This window comes from Miniopterus natalensis, chromosome 15 (assembly GCF_054644295.1).
Source record: "Miniopterus natalensis isolate mMinNat1 chromosome 15, mMinNat1.hap1, whole genome shotgun sequence".
Taxonomy (NCBI): Eukaryota; Metazoa; Chordata; class Mammalia; order Chiroptera; family Miniopteridae; genus Miniopterus; species Miniopterus natalensis.
The window spans coordinates 27684153-27700881 of NC_142095.1; the positions used below are offsets into that span (position 1 = coordinate 27684153).

At 48.0% G+C, this 16729-nt stretch overlaps 1 protein-coding gene across 1 annotated transcript in view; it reads left to right on the forward strand.

Annotated features, from left to right (window-relative positions):
* The first annotated feature begins 3039 nt into the window (after positions 1-3039).
* The window catches only part of CLSTN2 (calsyntenin 2), a 492496-nt gene continuing 478806 nt past the window's right edge, over positions 3040-16729 (forward strand). Inside the window, exon 1 of the mRNA XM_087824962.1 lies at positions 3040-3148. Within this exon, the coding sequence (XP_087681088.1) occupies positions 3040-3148 (109 nt within the window). The remainder of the gene's footprint in view (positions 3149-16729) is intronic.

A 16729-nucleotide genomic window follows, 5' to 3' on the forward strand; every position in this document is an offset into this window, starting at 1 on the left:
ATTTGGTGAATTCATAATCTGCACAATTATGTGAATGCAGATAAGTTACTCAGACTTTCTGAGCTAGTAATTTGGTTATAATAAAATAAGGAAAATAACACCTGTTGTTGCAAGGCTCGAATGAAGTATGGAACATAAAACCACGTTGCAAAGGCTGGCACAGAGTGAATGGGGACACATTAGCTGTTGGATTGTTTTACCCACTTTTTGCATCTGCAATAGCCCAGCAGAAGCAGAAGACACAGCACTGCTCCATACAGATGGTGGTTTTGAAGCCCTTGTGGGCTGAGTATTTCCAAGGATTGAATTTACTCACTTTCATCCCTTCTAAGCCAGGTTGTTGGTGCCTTTCGTCCAAGCAAAACAAATCAGGGTTATGACTGACATTTTAGAGTTGTGGGAAATAAGGATAAGAGGGAGACATTTTTGTATTTATTGGACATTGACTATGTGCTGGGCAATATACTGAGTGTTACATATACAGTTTCTTATTTACTTCTTATAACGGCTTTAGGAGAAGGTGTAATGCTCCTTGATTAACTACCCTAAAATATTAGTGGCTTAATGCGACAACCATTTACTGTTTCACAGCAGGGCAGCTCTGATGTGAGCCAAGCTTGGCTGATCTTGGCTGGGCTTGCTCCTGTGTCTGTGGTCAGCAGATGGATCAACTGGTATAGACCATACTAGGATGGCCTTGGCTCCCTGGGACAGCTCAGCTCCACCCAATGTGGTCTCTCACCTTCTTGCAGGTTATCTTGGACTTGTTCTCATGGTGGTGGCAGGGGCCCATGAGAGGAAGAGGAAACATGCATGTTACTGTCTTACCGGCCAAAGCAAGTCATGTGGCCAAGCTCTGAGTTAGGGTGAGAGCACATCCAAAGAGGATGGATTCAGGAAGGCATGAACAAATGGGGGCCATTAGCGTACTTGATCTTCTGCAATAAGCATGGTTATTACCCACTTTGTAAAGGAGGAGATGAAGACTAGCAATGCTGTGCCTCTTGGGCATTGGCCTGTCCCCTAATGTCTGGTTTGGCGGTGTTCTTTCCTCACGATCAATTACATGGATTGGGACTGTTTTCCAATCAGCTGTATTTCTCCTTCTCTCCCATTATTTGATGCTCATTTGAAATTTCTTGTAAGATTTTTAGGACTAACCAATTAGTCCTAATGAAACCCAGGAGAATGACATCCGGGCACGGTGCAGGTAAGTCAGTAAGGTAAGGGTATACTTATTAGAGAAAATGAAGGGGAGGCAGGTGTGTAATTGGATGGAGCATAAATGGAAGAAAATGATACAAATTTATATTTCCCTATTTGCCGGTTTCCCTGATTTTGCCTGGGTCAGCTCTCTCTCTTCCACGCCATCCTCTCTGAATCCTGACACGCAATCCGAAAAAGGCAGGATCCTGACATTGGCCTGGGGCATTTATTAGCTCTTTGACCTTGGGCAAGGAAGTTACCTAACTTCTCTGAGCCTCCATTTCCTCATGTGTGTCATGAAAATAACAGCACAGATGTTGGTTGTGTGTTAAAGGAGACCCGTAGGGGAAGCGCTCTGCCTGGTGAAGCCCCCCGACTCAGGGCTGCCTCCCCCGTACCCCTGCCCCCCCAAGCACTCCTTGGTACCTGGAAATGGCTTTGACAGCTCGGGGTGTCCAGGGGAGCTGCCAGGGCGGTGCAGAGAGGCTGAGCAGCATGAGGGCTGCTAATGGATTTTACGGCTTTGTTGAGTCCTCCGAACTACAGTTATTAATCACAGAATGCCGTTTAGACACTGCTGCAATATATACATTTTGTTAATTGATTTTTATAAACTCATGTCTAGCAACATAAAGAATACGCGGGCTCGTAACGCTTACAAAGCACGGGAGTGGCTTCTCGGGCAGCGACGGGCTCGGGGAGGGCGGCCCGCGCTGCTCGGCCTCGGGTCCCCAGTGTCCGGCCCGGCGGGGGACGCAGCCTCCGTGGGTGCTCAGGAAGTGGGTGGGCTCAATGTTTGTTCCTCTACTTCTCCACCTTACTTCCTACTTACCCCTCGTAAGCGCTGAGGCGTGTATGACAGTGGCACTCCGCACAGGCAAACATGGCCAAGGGGCTATTCTGAGCCGTGGGCGACTGCTCCTTGAGCCCCTCTGGGGACCCTGCGTGGCCTGCGAGTGGGGGCGCCCCGGATCCCTGCCCTCGGGGAGCTGCCGTGACCCCGTCGCATGGGGTAACTTCAGCCTGGGCACCATGCCGCGGGGAAGTTCACGCGCGGCCCCACTGCACCCTTCAGCGGGCCCAGCACCCCAAGTCTGCCTTTTCTGATCCGGCCTGTCAGCCTCTGGGAGCCGCGGCTGGCCCTTCCTCTCCATCATGGCGCGCAGCCCGGCCGTGGCCCTCGGGTCCCCGGGGACGACCAGGCCCACACCTCAGGGCAGCTCGCGCGGGCCTGGCGCCCCCCGCAGACCGGACCGCAGAGAGCGCCCGGACGCGCGGCCAAGGGCAGGACCCGCGGCGCCGCCTGCCGCCCGCGCGGGCCGTGGGCTCCGAGGGCGTGGCAGGGCCGGGTCCCCGCGCCCCGGCGGACGACGCCCAGGCCCCAGGCGGCCACTTTCTGAGGGATCCCGGCAGCCCCTGAGGCAATTATTTGGAGAGCCGGAGCTGGGGCGCGGGCGGAGGGCCCCCCGGGAGCCGAGTCTTGACTGGAGAGAAGACGGGGCGCGAGGAGGGCGGAGGAAAGTTGGGGTCGGGGCCGCGGAGCCGGGAGCGCGGCAGCCCCGGCCGGTGTCCGCGCCTCATGAATATGCAGGAGCCACCTCCCTCCCTCCGTGACGTCACGGGCCGTCCCGGGGTGAGCGCCGGAGCCGCTCCGGGTCCGAGCCAGTGAGCGCGGCTGCTGCCGGCGAGCGAGCGGCGCGGCGGCGGCACCGGAGGCCGAGCGCGGCGGCGGCCAAAGCGCACGCAGCGGGCGAGGCGGGCGAGGCGGGGGCCCCGGGAGGCGCAGCCCGCGCGAGCAGCAGGCGGCAGAGGCAGCTCGTCGGCGGCCGCAGGATGCTGACTGGGAGGCTGTGCTGGGTGCCGCTCCTGCTGGCGCTGGGCGTGGGGAGCGGCAGCGGCGGCGGCGGGGGCGGCCGGCGGCGCCGCCTCCTCGCGGCGAAAGGTGGGTGCTGGGGAAGTTTCCTTTCTCTGAGGCGGGAGACCCGGCTGGCGTGAGGGCGCAAGCGGCGGGGACCCGGCTCACGCTAGATTGGCTCGCCCTCCCGTGCCGCAGCTCCCCGGGCCTCGGTGCGGCCGGGATGCCCGAAGTGAGCAGGGGCCCTGCGCCCGGGGCCGGGGACGTTCCACCTGCAGACGCCGGCCCAACTTCTGGGAGGGGTCCGGGGACCGAGGAGGAGCGAGCTTTGGGGAGTCGGGACAACTTTGGGGGCTGCCTGTGCTGGGCAGTGAGTCGCGGGCTCCGCTCGGAATGGCTGGAGCGGGGCGCTGGCTCTGGGAGGAGGAGCGGTTGTCAGCTTCTGCCCGGAGGGAGGCATCAGCCGCGGCGCCTTCAAAGGAGGGAGCTGAGCTGGTCTCCCAGCGCCGGGATGGGGTGGAAACTTGTGGGCTCCAGGGGAAAGCCGCCTGGCTCTCCTCAGGCTCCCGGGGGGCGGGCCTGCCTCCCCTGGGAACGCGCGCCCTCCGGGTGGGCCGCGGGGTCCGGAAGAAGTGCGGCGGGTGCGGGCGGCGCCCCGCGGCCGCTCCGCGCGCGCTCGGGCTCAGGTGGGCGGAGGAGCCCGCCCGGCGCCCCTCCCCCGCCCGCCCTGCTGGGTGGCGGGTCTCGACCTCCGCGTCCCTCCCGCCCCGAAAACGCTAGATCGCGGCCCTCGGCGCAGTCTGGGGACCGGGCTGGCGGGCGGCGGAGTTTGACAGCTGCCTGGGGGAGCGGGGAGAAGCGCCGGGGTTCGGCCGCCTGGAGGGTGGATCTGAAACGGAGGTCACGTGCTGGCAGGACCTTTTGGGGAGAGGCGGGGGAGGAGCAGAGCGGGGCCGGGGGCGCCGGGGGACCGTGCGGATCTGGGCCGGAGCGCCCCGGTTTAGCGGTAACTTGTTGATTCTCCGCGCTGGCGAGCGTTTGGTTTGAGGGCTGTGGCCAAATCTGACAGGTAACATGGTCGCTGGAATGTTGTCTGACCGTCATCAGAGGATGAAGGGGTTTGCATCTGTCGGTAAACAGGCTCCCCACCTGATGTGCAGTCTGGCTTTGAACCATAGCTTACCAGTCAGGGAGAAAATGTATAATTACTTTTTTGGGGAAGATGAGGAGAGAGGCCGACCGTTAACCTCCTCTGGGCCTGGGAAATGCCTCTCCTGCAACTTGAGAGTGATAAATTTGAGAATAGGAGAGTTTCTGTTTATCCTGTAATCTTAATTTTTTTGGTGACATGATTTCAAAACTATTTTATAAGCAGACGTCTTATTTCTCTTCATCAAATTCCCCAACCCCCCCTATAATGGAAAGGCCATTTCATTTTTGGGAAGACAAAGAAAAACTCATTATGAAAATAAGTTGCTGATATGAAGGGGTCATTCTGAGAGACTGTCGTTTTGACGAAAACAAATAAAAACCAATGAACTTCCAAACCTCTTCTCCAGTATAGACATTTGGTTAAACAGACAAAAAAAGATTATTTTTGAAGATTTTCCACCACGTTGTTGTAGAGGAAATGATATGTTTATAAGCAGATGTCTATTAACAGGGAGGTCACAGTGAGTGGAGAAAGGGGTACACTTGCGTGGGAAGACCTGGTGTGCTGCTCACGCTTTGCGGAGTTCTCAGGTCAGAATGCAAAGCAAGATTATAAAGAAAAAAGTATCCAGGCTCTCAGTGATTCACGTTTATGTGAACAATTATGTTCATTTTCGCTAACACTTTTCATGTCCCCCACCTAGGATATATATATCCATTTCATGGTGGAAGCAAGCCATTTGTCTTTCCAGTGTAAAAAGTTGATTGGCTCTGCAGAGTGAGAGCTGCTGTCTGAATACCCCGTTCTTCCTTCTTTCCCCTTCCAACCACTAGGGGGCTGCAAAGAGCGCTGTTAGCAGCATTATTATTATTTTTTAAACAGACAAATGTGTAATATTTGATCAAAACAGAAACGTTTATTATGACACTTAGTTGGTATTTATAGGACTGACTTTCCTTATTACGATCTACTCGAATTTTACATTTCCAAATCTCACATGATGTGTGAAGAATATTTGAGATAATAAAGGTAGGGCTCATGTACAATGCACCCTGCCATCGACTTTGCCATTGCTAAGGTTTATGTCATTATTATTCCCATCACTGAAAAAGAGAAGTCAGGAAGGCTTGTGATGAATATCGAATACAAAGTATCTTTCCTTGTCCATACAATTCTGTATTCATCTGTAGAAGAAAATTGGGAGAGTGGCGTCAAGCTGTCTGGCCGGGTGGAGTGCACCCTCTGGACAACTGTCTGGAAGCCCGGCCTCCCAGCTTTGGGCTCATGCATGATGTCGTGTCTGTGGTGCACAGCTTGTTCTGCCTTTGTGTTTCTTGCTTCTTGCTGTAGGGAGCTGAGTAGCTAATCCCAGCAACTGTTTAGGGTTTTCACAGAATTACCACACTTTCAGTGTAAACAGATTCCTGATTTTGGAAATAATACAGTAGCCCGGCATTTATTAAAACCCCTCTACTCTCCCATATATTGGTTATTCAAAAAGGAGAAACACTTCTTGAAAAGACGAGCTCCCATGCACATGTTTTATAAACAAAGCTGGGAAAATATTGTGGACCCAAACAGTCTCTGGGGCAGAGAAAGACATGTCTTATCCCAGGGAAAAAAGACAATGCAATCTAGACAAACATTACTAAATCTAGGTTTGTGTTAGATTGAGTGATGTATCAGTGGTCTCAGGTTTCAATAACCTGGTACACAGTTTCTTTCCAGTTCTCCACACCCAAGTATAGGTTGTTCAGGACAGTACCTGAGTATAGACCATCAGTTGCTGAAGTGCCCACCTGTGTGCCCAGAGCCAGGCTCAGTGCTCTAGAGGATTCTTAGCACATATCAGAAGCCCATCCCCCATGCCCATCTCATCCCTACCTTTTTTTGAGAGCTTTGATCTAGTTGGAGAGACAAGATTTTTATGTGGAAATTTTAGGAGAATGACAGCAGACGGAATTTTTCTAAAATATAGTACTATGTGGTGGGGACACACAAGGGAGATGGAGGTAGGAAGATGGTTTTTTGGCAAAGGCAGCATTTGGTAATAGGGAGGGGAGAAGACAAAGCAGAATTATAACAGCAGTGGTATAATTGTAGTTATTGCAGTTTATGGAGTCCCTCTTTAGTATGTAACAGGCGCTGTGCTAATCCCTTTACCTGGGCTGTCTCTAATTTTTACAACCCATGCAGGGCTGGTGTCAGCCCATTTCACAAATGAACTAAGTCTGAGACAGGGTAAATGACTTCCCAAGACAACCAGTAGAGGGTGTGGCGCTGAGTTGAGAATAAGAAACTTCACCTGCTTAGTGCCCCCTGCCTATCATTAGATATTCTCCCCTTTGGTTTTAAAAGCAGATTCAGCAACTACAGGGAAGCTGAGCTGATTGTATATCTGAGTTCCCCATGAGCACCGTGGTCCTGCCCACCGCAGTAGGAGAGTTCAGGAATGTTGTTCAAAACCTGCTGGGGAGGTGAGGAAAGTGGGCCATATTTTCATCAGTGGAAACCAGTGTTTTTGCTTTAAGCAGCAGCCTCAGCCTCCCTCCCACAGATTCAAAAATCATTCTTGTATATTCCAAATGGCATATTACAGAACTTCCTGAGGGGCAAAGGTGGTATGGAATTTTGATGGCGAATTGTTCTAAGTCATCTCTGGGCAAGTAGCACGTGTCTTCTAGGGGTGTGACAGTTATTTCTCACAAAGGACCAAAAGCCCTCAGCAGTGCATCAGAGGGTGTACTCTGACCTGCTCTCATCCTGAATCACCTGTGGATCCTGGACCACGATGTGCTCATTCCTGCCCTAGAAGCTCTGGGCTATGTCTTTCTCAGCCTAATTTCTTCTATTACTTAAGACACAGTCAGGCTTAGTCATGGTCTCCTTTAGGAACTGTCTCAGTCTGGTCCACCAGGCTGGCCACCCCAGAAGACGATGGCTTTCCCTCTGGCATGCCTGCGCACCTTGTCTGGCTCCAGCACTGCTCTTTGAGCCCTGATGACTGGAATCTGAATCCTGACTCGCCCTGCATCTTTAGGGCCACCCTGCTGCCTGGCGTCCCGATGTAGCTGAGCAGTTAGTAGTGATTGCCATGCTGTGGTTTCTTGACATAGACATTTTGGATATTTTCTCCTCTCCTATATGAAGTAAAATTTGGGCTTAGTAGCCAGAGAAATCTGGGTTTCAATCCTGCCCCTGCTGCTTCTTAGCTAGATAATCTTGGACAAAGTAGTTGACTACTTTGAGCCTGTTTCCTTAGTTATAAAATGGGGATACAAAGATCTACCTTGAAAATGGTCGTCAGGATAGTGTTTAGAAATCACTTAGCCCAGTTCATGGCACTAAATACAAGTGACTATAATTATTGATTTCTTAAATACTGGGCTCTAGTGTCTGAGATCTGATCAAATTCCTCTTCCCTGACCTCCTGGCAATTCAGTAGCTTTGTCCATATCTTTTCTCAGCTCAAACTCTGTTCTCTCTGTTTTTTGTTTTTGTCCTGTTTTCTCTCTCTTTCTGTGTGCATGTGCATGGGTGTGGAAATATCATATATAAATATAAATACACATTCATACACACACATTTGACTTGAATTGAACTGCTTTCACTAGTCTATGGACTCCTTTGAGGCCCAGGCCAGTTCTCAAAAGTGGTTGCACTTAATGCAGAGCCAGCTCAGAGTAAGGACTCAGCAATGTGCATTATATAAATAGATAAACATGTCTCCATATGCCAGCACTGGAGGTGTGGGGGTCCTAGTCTCTGGAGGAAGAGCTTCTGTGGTGTGATTTGGGTTGTAAGGAGAGGCCCACTGCCCAGTTAGCACTCCTTCCAGACCTGCTGTGCCATGAAGTGGAGAAGCATTCTTTTTTTGGTTAAGGCAACTTCTGTGATGATACATGTTTACATGGAAGGGATAACTGGTGCTATGATAACCAAATGACAGCTTGAAACATTATTATTTTTATTATGTGCTATCTAGTCCATTATCAACTAGACCCTCTGGAAATGGTTCCATTGGAATGGAAGGTTTGAGGATGGACCATGAGAAGACTGAACTGGGGGAAGAGTACTGAACTGAAGGCATTGGCACTGAATAAGACAGAGGGTCACTGTCTTCATCAGCTGGGGCTGCTGTAACAAAAATACCACAGATTTGGTGGACAACAGAAATAAACAACAGAAGTTTATTTTTATAGTTCTGAAGGCTGAAGTCCAAGATCAGGGAGCCAGCATGATCAAGCTATGGTGAGAGCTCTCTTCTGGGTTGCAGACTGCCGACTTCTCATCGTATCTCCACATGTGAAATGCAGAGACAGGAAGTAAGCTCTCTCATGACTCCCATAAGGGCACTAATTCTATTCATGGGAGCTCCACCCTCATGACTTCGTCTAATCCTAATTATCTCCTAAAGGCCCTACCTCCTACTACCATCAGTTTGGGGGTACAGTTTCAACATATGAATTTTGGAGGACACAAACATTCATCTGTAACCGTCATGCTATGAACTTTGGAGAGTAACAGTCAAAGGCAGCAGAGGATGCTGCTCAGAGGAGGATGCCTGGGGTGAGAGTTAGGCCAATCCAAACATGCCTTGGGCTCTGTTCTTTAGTCTTATCAGCCAGCTGCTACTTCTCAGTCTCCTGTTATTCTCTGTGAGGAGAATGAAAAGATAAAGCAAGTTCTAGTACCAAAGAGCTCACACTCTGTCTGGGGCAAACATTGTACATGACACCAACTATTGGAGAACTTGATAACTTATGGGAAACTGCATAATAGCCACTCAACCCAGTGTGTGCTCTTACTAGTCCCATATTACAGGTGACGAAACTGAGGCCAGGAAGGTTAAGCTACTTACCCAGTTCACCCAACAGAGTAAAACAGAGTGGGGGTTTGAATCAATCCACAAAGGCTAGTTTTAGAGTCTATCCTCTTATTCATTGTGTCAGTGATTCTCAACCCTGGATGTACAGCAGATCCCCTTGAGAGAGTTTTAAAATAACACTGATGCCTGGAACCCACCCCTTGAGATATTGTTGTAGTTGCTGTAGGCTAGGATCTGGGATTTTGTTTCAAGCTCTCAGGTGTGTCTGATATCCAGTCAAGGTTGAGAAGCGCTCCCCTTGACTGCTTAACAGCTCCCTGGGGAATGTTTTATATCTTTGCATGTTGCAAAGCTATTCCCTGTTGGAATACTATACTTCACCACCTCTAATTTTTCCCATCACAGTGCCTATAGCCTTCCTATCTCCCCAGGCAGACCGTGAGCCCCTTGAGGGGGAAGCGTCCTGGTCACCTCTTTGTGACCAGTTCCCAGAACTGTTCAGGCAGGGTCCATAGTGAATGCTGAGTGTTGAGGGAGTGACTGTAAGCTAGAGGGATGCCACCCACGCTGACTGGGCGTCCCTCAGGACTCTGTGCACGCACAGTTCTCCCAGTCAGTGCCACTTTCTGCCTTTGTTCACTGGTAGAAACTACTCATCAGGCCTCTCCCCTTTAGTTATTGGACTGTCCTTCTAAACCAATTACAGCCTTCACTTTGTAAAGGTTGAAAACTCTCAGTTCTGCAGATGAGTCAGGAGAACATGAATCACACCAAAATGTGTGAGGGAGTCAGGTCCAGCAGATGCCATTGGAATTCTCACTGAGAAAGCCTGTAAATGCCACTCTCATTGCTTCTAAAATGCTGAATTGGCTGAAATTTGACATACATTTTGCCAATTAAAAAACACACATCACGTTTATGACTTCTTTGCATTTCCATGATGTCTATTGCATTATGTGGTTAAACAAATCTGCAGTCTTCAAACAAGTCTGACAAGGAAATCACTGTGGAAAATAGGTAAAGGCAAGGTCTCCAAGTCATGTGACCTGATCCGTGTGAAGCTTGGGGCAGACCTTTCAGACTTCTGGGATCTGCTTTTTCGTGTGCAGAAAGGATAAAACAATACCTTCTTTCTCTACCCAAGAAAGTTCTGAGTCTCCACACGGAAGTGGCTCTGAATGCCCTTTGAAACGACAAAGTGCCTCAGAAAATAAGGTGATCAGATTTAAGAAATTTGTGTTGAGACTTTGGGACTCAAGCCCCCCAAATGAAACTATGTCTTTCTGTCTGTATACTGTCTTAGCAATTTAGTTAATTAGGTTTTCAGGAGAAGTTTGAATTTAGCGTTAATTTTCTTCCCAGTTCTGTGATGCACAGCCTGCATATGTCACACAGCTGGCGGTCACCATGGTTACACAAAGAATGCAGCAGTTGCAGGCCCGTAGATTTTCAGGGAAGAACCACTCAAAACTGTTAATATTGTATCATGTGTATGTGTCATTTTTCAATTTGCACGGATAACTGCATTGCAGCAAATTAATTAAAACAGATGTTAATCTAATGCATGTCTCCCGGTAATTAATGAAATATAACCATTATACGGGTATTTGATTTATTATTTTAATTTATAAAATGCTAAATTCTCTTATAAAGTTGGATATAGTAATAGGAGAAGCTGACCCACATATAGCATTAGGAAAAATAATCACATTTCTATAAATTAATCACTCTCTAAAAGGATATAGTTCATTAACACCATGAACTGAAAGTGTTAGATGTAAATTAGATTAACCTTTTTAGTGACACTTCCATTTGTTTTGCATATTCTCTTCAAACTCAAAGCACTTTACATATATTAATTCAATTAACCCTCCATAGACCCTTGTTAAGTAAGTACATATATCAAAGTTGGAAGGGAGGAGAAATGAAACCCTTCAAAAATATCGAAGTCCTGGTGTTTGGATATATTATTTATGATTTCCTCTGCAGCAGCACAATTTATCCTGGACTTTGTAGCTTGAGAACGTGAGTAAGTATTCATGTTCTCTCTCTAGTGCTGCCAAGAAACACTTAGCTGTCACTCCACACCTGAAGCCAGAAATGCTTCTGCCTGATGCTCAGGCCAAATGCTCTAAGGAAACTTTTGCCTTATTTCATAAAATACACCCGAGCAATCTAGGTTTGGCTGTGGACAGGGTGTCTCCAAGTGGGTGTGGGACATGAGACCTTAGTGCTCCACTCTGGCACCTGGAGGGTCACCTTCTTCTGGTCCAGCTGCTGTTCCCCCTTTAACCTCCTTCCCTTGAACATGTTAACATGACCTTGGGATGCTCATCGTAGAACAAGGAGCAATAAGGAGATGGGAATGGGTCCTAACCTCTTCATCTGGGGTCTTTCATCAGCCTGTCTGGTGAGATGCAGAGACTGTTGTCCCTTTACTGGCTGGGATGGAGAGTGAGGGCCTGACAGAGGAAGGATTCTCCCTTTAGCTAAAAGTCCTGTTTCTCAGGAAAGTTTCCTGAGCTGTCTTCTGCTGTAGCTTGTCACCAGGGATGCCCCTTCTCCTATGGTAGCCATGATTACTTGCAGGACTTAGAATCATTGCCCCAGTCCTCCTCGAGATATAGTCATAGGGAAGAGGAAGGGGAATGGGGAGGCAGAGGGGAGCTTGCATTATAAAAGCTATAAAAACTCAGGAGAAGACTCTGTAAGCATTTGCTTAGCTTGATTGGATGTGTGGTTGGTGGTTGGAGGTTCTGAATGTTTATTTCTCCAACTCTTCTTCAAGTTCTGAAACCCCTCTTAGGGGCAGATTTTCACTAGCGTCCACAAACCAGGACCATTGAGATGCAGTGTGTCTCAGATATCGGCCTGCTCTGTTTTAAACCTATCAAGGGAAATGTTAACCCAAAGGAATGAATAACTAATGGTTAGGCATGAAATAGAGTATAGGAGAACAAATTTTGAGGTGTGGGGGAGTCTTCTCCGTGCCCCTGGAGTTAACAAATCACTTATTCTGGTCCTCCAAGCAAACATGCAAGGACAGTTTAAGCCGACACAGTCTTAGAATCTCAGTTTGTTACGCTCTGCCAGCACTTCTTGGCATGCATCTCTGCTGCAAATTGCCCCATCTTTTCCCATCCCGACCCTGTCTGGGAGGGATTAAGAATCAGGACGCAGAGCCAAGCACAAAAAGATAAGCCGTCACTCAGGAAATTCACAGAAGTGTTGGGGAATAAAGTATTCAGTGTGTAGCTCATGGTATTTTAGGAGCCTGCCTTCCTCCTTCATCATTGTTGTTCTGAGTGTGTTCTTCAGTGTGCTGGGATGCTCCTGCTTCTTGTCCTTGCTTCCTGTCACTACACCCCAGCTTCTTCTCTACTTCAGCCAACTCAGGATAGGGGGTAAGAGGGTGGGAGTCAGGGCCTCACTGCTCAGGGAGGCTTGATGATTGGGATTCTCCTTGCCTGACTGTACTTTTGTATCCCACCAGCTGTGAGCTGATCCCTTTTCAATCCAACTCTATGCAGCCCTTGGTTACTCTCCCAAACACACAGGCACAGTCAGTCACCCCCTGCTGGAGTTTTCTCCATGTTGCTTCATCACTTTGAGGATAGAATCCACAATCATTGGCTTATCTCAAAAGGCCCGTAGTCGGTGCCTGCCTGTGCCTGGGCTAGAAGGGTGAGCTTGTGTGAGCAGAGCCCAGAGACCAGCAGCCAGCATGGGGCCTGCGTGAGCAAATGAGCCAATCCTGTCTCCACACTGTTTCCTCACACATCAGCCCCAACCTGTCGAAGGAACCCGGTTTCCTTCCTTGTGAGGCCTTCTTGTGCCCCTGTGCTGCTGCAAACCCTGCCACACCTGCCACCCCACTTTTGCCCTGCCTGGCAGCCTGGCAGCTCCCCTCCCACTATGGGCCCTCTTCTGGGAATCCAGCCCTACATGTCCCTAGGCTAGGGTGTCATTCTTCCCCTACCCCCAATGGTGTCACTTACTAGATTGTGTCATTTTGCCTACTTGCTTCCCTGTCACTAAACTGTGCGTTCCTCAAGGTCAGAGTCAGTGAGATCCTCATTCCTGTGCCCCCAGAAGTTTAGGGTCTAGCAGAGGGTAGGTGGATAAGTGATGGTTGGAGCACCCTGGGACCCAGCTCTTTCCCTCGTGGGGGATGTGGGGCCTGGATGGAGTTTCCTTTGATCCATTTTTTCCTTTTTCCCAGGGTCCCCAGTGCCTATCTTCCCTGGGACAGCACACCAGAGCAGGGCTGGTGGAGCAGGAGGATTTGGTTAGGAAAGGTCAGCATGGCAAGGCTGGGCACTGGCTGTCACTGGCATGAGCTAGTGCATTCAAGGATGGGGAGATGGAGCCAGGCTGGGGGCAGGTGACCCGTTGGGTATGAGATGGGTTAGGGCTTTTAATCTTTTCGGCCGATGATTCTGGGGGCCATTTCCAGAGTGTTTCTCCTTCTGGGATAATTGATGTAAATTAACTTTCCCATTGGCGACATAGCTTAGTCCTGAGCTCCCTCTTTAATCAGTAGCATTGAATAACACATGTTTGGGAGAACTTCTGCCACTGCTCTGATGAGAATTTAGTTGTAACCATCAGCTGCCATGGCTCTAACACTTTCCCAGGCACACTCTCCCATCGCACTCTGCAGATTGTCCTTGCTCCTGTCAGCAATCTCTTAAACCCCAGATTATAGAAGTCCTACATGTATAAAGTATGCTTCATTTTTCAAACAGGTCATTAAAAGCTATTCACAGTTTATGATATCAGATGTGGGTTATATAGAGGCAAGGATGAATTTTTTAATAGGAAACGCTTTGTCATCAATTATAGTGGTGTGGCCACATGATGAGGCCTGTGGGGTTCTGCCAGCATAGCTTGAGAGCAGGCAATGAGGAAGAAGTGTTAATTTCTGACTGCTGAGGTTTCCAGGGTATGCATGTAGATTAGAAAAAAATGAGCCAAAGGGCTCTCCAAATTCAAAACATTTACATCTGGATCTAAGGAGGTAATGGTCCAGTTCTAAGCATTGAAGCTTTGGCATTACACCCAGGGAAATACTTCTTCCCATCCAATCCAAAATCTAGAACTTCTGAGGCTGGTGGTCAGAAGGGAAGCTCCTGGTGTGCTCCCTGGGGCTGTGGGCTGTGGAGTGGAGTGTGGGGCAGGTGGCTAACAGTCCGGACTCTGACCCTGAAGTCCCTCATCTCCTAGGGATGGGATTTTTCTGTGGATAATGTTGCCACTCCCTCCATGGGCTGGTGCAGTGGCCAGGAAAGGGTAAAGCTGCCCCCTTCCCATAACACAGACTCAGGTAGGAACACTTTTCCCTTTGGATATCAAGGCTGGAACCTGGACCAAACAGGTTTTTACTAAAACAAGGTAGGTTTTAGTAAAGGGATCATGAATCTAGACCATTCATTTTTATCCTTATCAGAATCAATGGCCTCTTTTTATAACATATATTTTGTGGTGTCCTTGTTATTATCCTGAAATGAAATTTACTGATACTATTACTTGTTTGTATACATAATTTAACAAATCAATGTAATGCCTTTACTGAAATATAAAGGAACTAAAAGGGAAATAATGTATAATCCAATAATATGTCATGTTTAGACCCAACTATACCAGAGAAGTAGTAAATTAGATGCTTGCTCTGAATTCCACAGTTACAAATGCTACAAAAGCAAATGGATCCAGGTGTGTTGCATTAGCAAGTCAAATATCTAGGGTGGTATTGGGGTGATGTGATGTTTAGAAATAGTGAATACTTCTGGTGAAGTTTTGAACAAGACAAAGTATACTCTGGCCTCAATTCACAGGATGGTTGTATTCCTGGAAAACTCAAGGTTAGTTAAAGCTACACAAAGAATATTTAGCTGATCCAATCCAGTGCCACCCACGGATTGAGAACTGTGGAGCTCTAGATAGTATGCTGGGGGACACTCAGGCCAAGAGGTGCCTGACACCGGCAACATTCACTCACAAGTTCCTGGTTTTAAGAGGTACCAAAGATGGACCCCTATATGTGCTTGCAAGCTGAAATTATAGTCTTTCTGGGGACATTTTGGAAGAAAAGAGGAGAATGCCACTACCTGGTGGACAGCTAAAAAAGGTCATAGGTCATAAGAAGAAGGCCTTCTGCAGAATAAGGTCTTCCCAGGGTGTGTTGGAAGAGCACACTGAGCCCATAAACCGTGTGCTGGAACATCATTTACCAGCCGAAGAAAGAGCTGATACTTTGCCCAGTTAAGTATGGAGACATGTCTTGGTCTTTCCACAGGCCGAAGAGCAGGGTGGGGGGGAGAGGCAGAGGCAGAACACACCACCAGCCTCTCCATCTGAGACTGGGATGCCCACCTTTGCAAGGCAGGGGGAAAGTAGAAGATCTTTGGATTGGGTAAGAGATTGAAGTTTAGAAATGAACTGGATTGAGTCTTAGTAACAGAAAGGGAATGAAAAGCTGTGGAACTGGGCTGGAGTATCCTTAATGCAGTTGCCACCCAGTGGTAAAGAGGAGCTTCACATAGCGTGTTAGGGGCAAAAATAACATCATTTCATATTTATAACCCAATGGGTTAAACTCCAACAAACTGGCTAGAGTATTTATTATGGTCAGTATTGATATTTCAAAGATAAAAACACTGTTCTTTTGGGTGGGAAATTCTTCGTTAGTGTTCTCATTGATAAATAGAGGGATGAGGGCTTTTATTTTGTTTTGTTTTTAATCCTTAGGTGTCTGCTTATTGTTTCCCCCCTTTCTTCACATGAGTTTGTGGTATTACTAGGAGAGAGGCTGAATTTCCAAAAGGAGTTTCAGTAACTTTGAGATGAAAATACACTTTAATATTTTGATTTAATGGGGAATGGTGCATTCCCTTAATAAGTAGTTCAGTGACATTTGGCAGTGCAGTAATATTTGACTTGGAGTTGAGTTTATAAAAATTTCAGTCCAACAGTAACTTCTGGGCACTAAGGGATGTATGTATTTCTGAAATGAGAAGACCGAGTTGACATTCTGATTCTAAAATCAACATCATCTCTGATGCGTCACCATATTTTCAATTATAATGGATGATGGGCTGTGAATTTAAAATAAGCTTCCCTGCGAACCCCACACAGACCCAGCTTGTGTGGGATAAAGAGAGGAACTTGGATGGGAGAGGATTGTTCTCATGCCCACTCTTCCAGCTCAACTTACTAAAATGCTTCCTTCTCTGAGACTGGTTTGGTTTCTCAGCCTCTTCCCCAACCCTCCCCAGCACCCCATTGGTTCCTTGGGGATTTTTTAGAAAGTGGAATCTTTTCTAACTTCGTGGGGAATTTACATCTGGATTCACCTGAAACGGTTGAACTTGGGAAAGGTAAAATACTGGCAGTAAAAGCCTGAGGTTGTATGAAATACCTTGGACAGCCAGACAGAAGTATTTCTAACAGAAAATTTGGGGAGTAAAACAAATGTGTAGGGCAAGGTGTTCTATTATTTCTTTGGCATTTCAAGATAAACTGAGATCTTTTCTACTTGTTTGTTTCCCTTTTCAGACTTATCTCACTCTCTAAATATAAATGCCTTAAATTGATTACATCAAATTCTCAGTAAGGCACTCTTAGGCAGCAATTACAGTCAGGGGTTATGCTCAGGCAGTCCCAGGATGCACTATTTTTGTGGAGT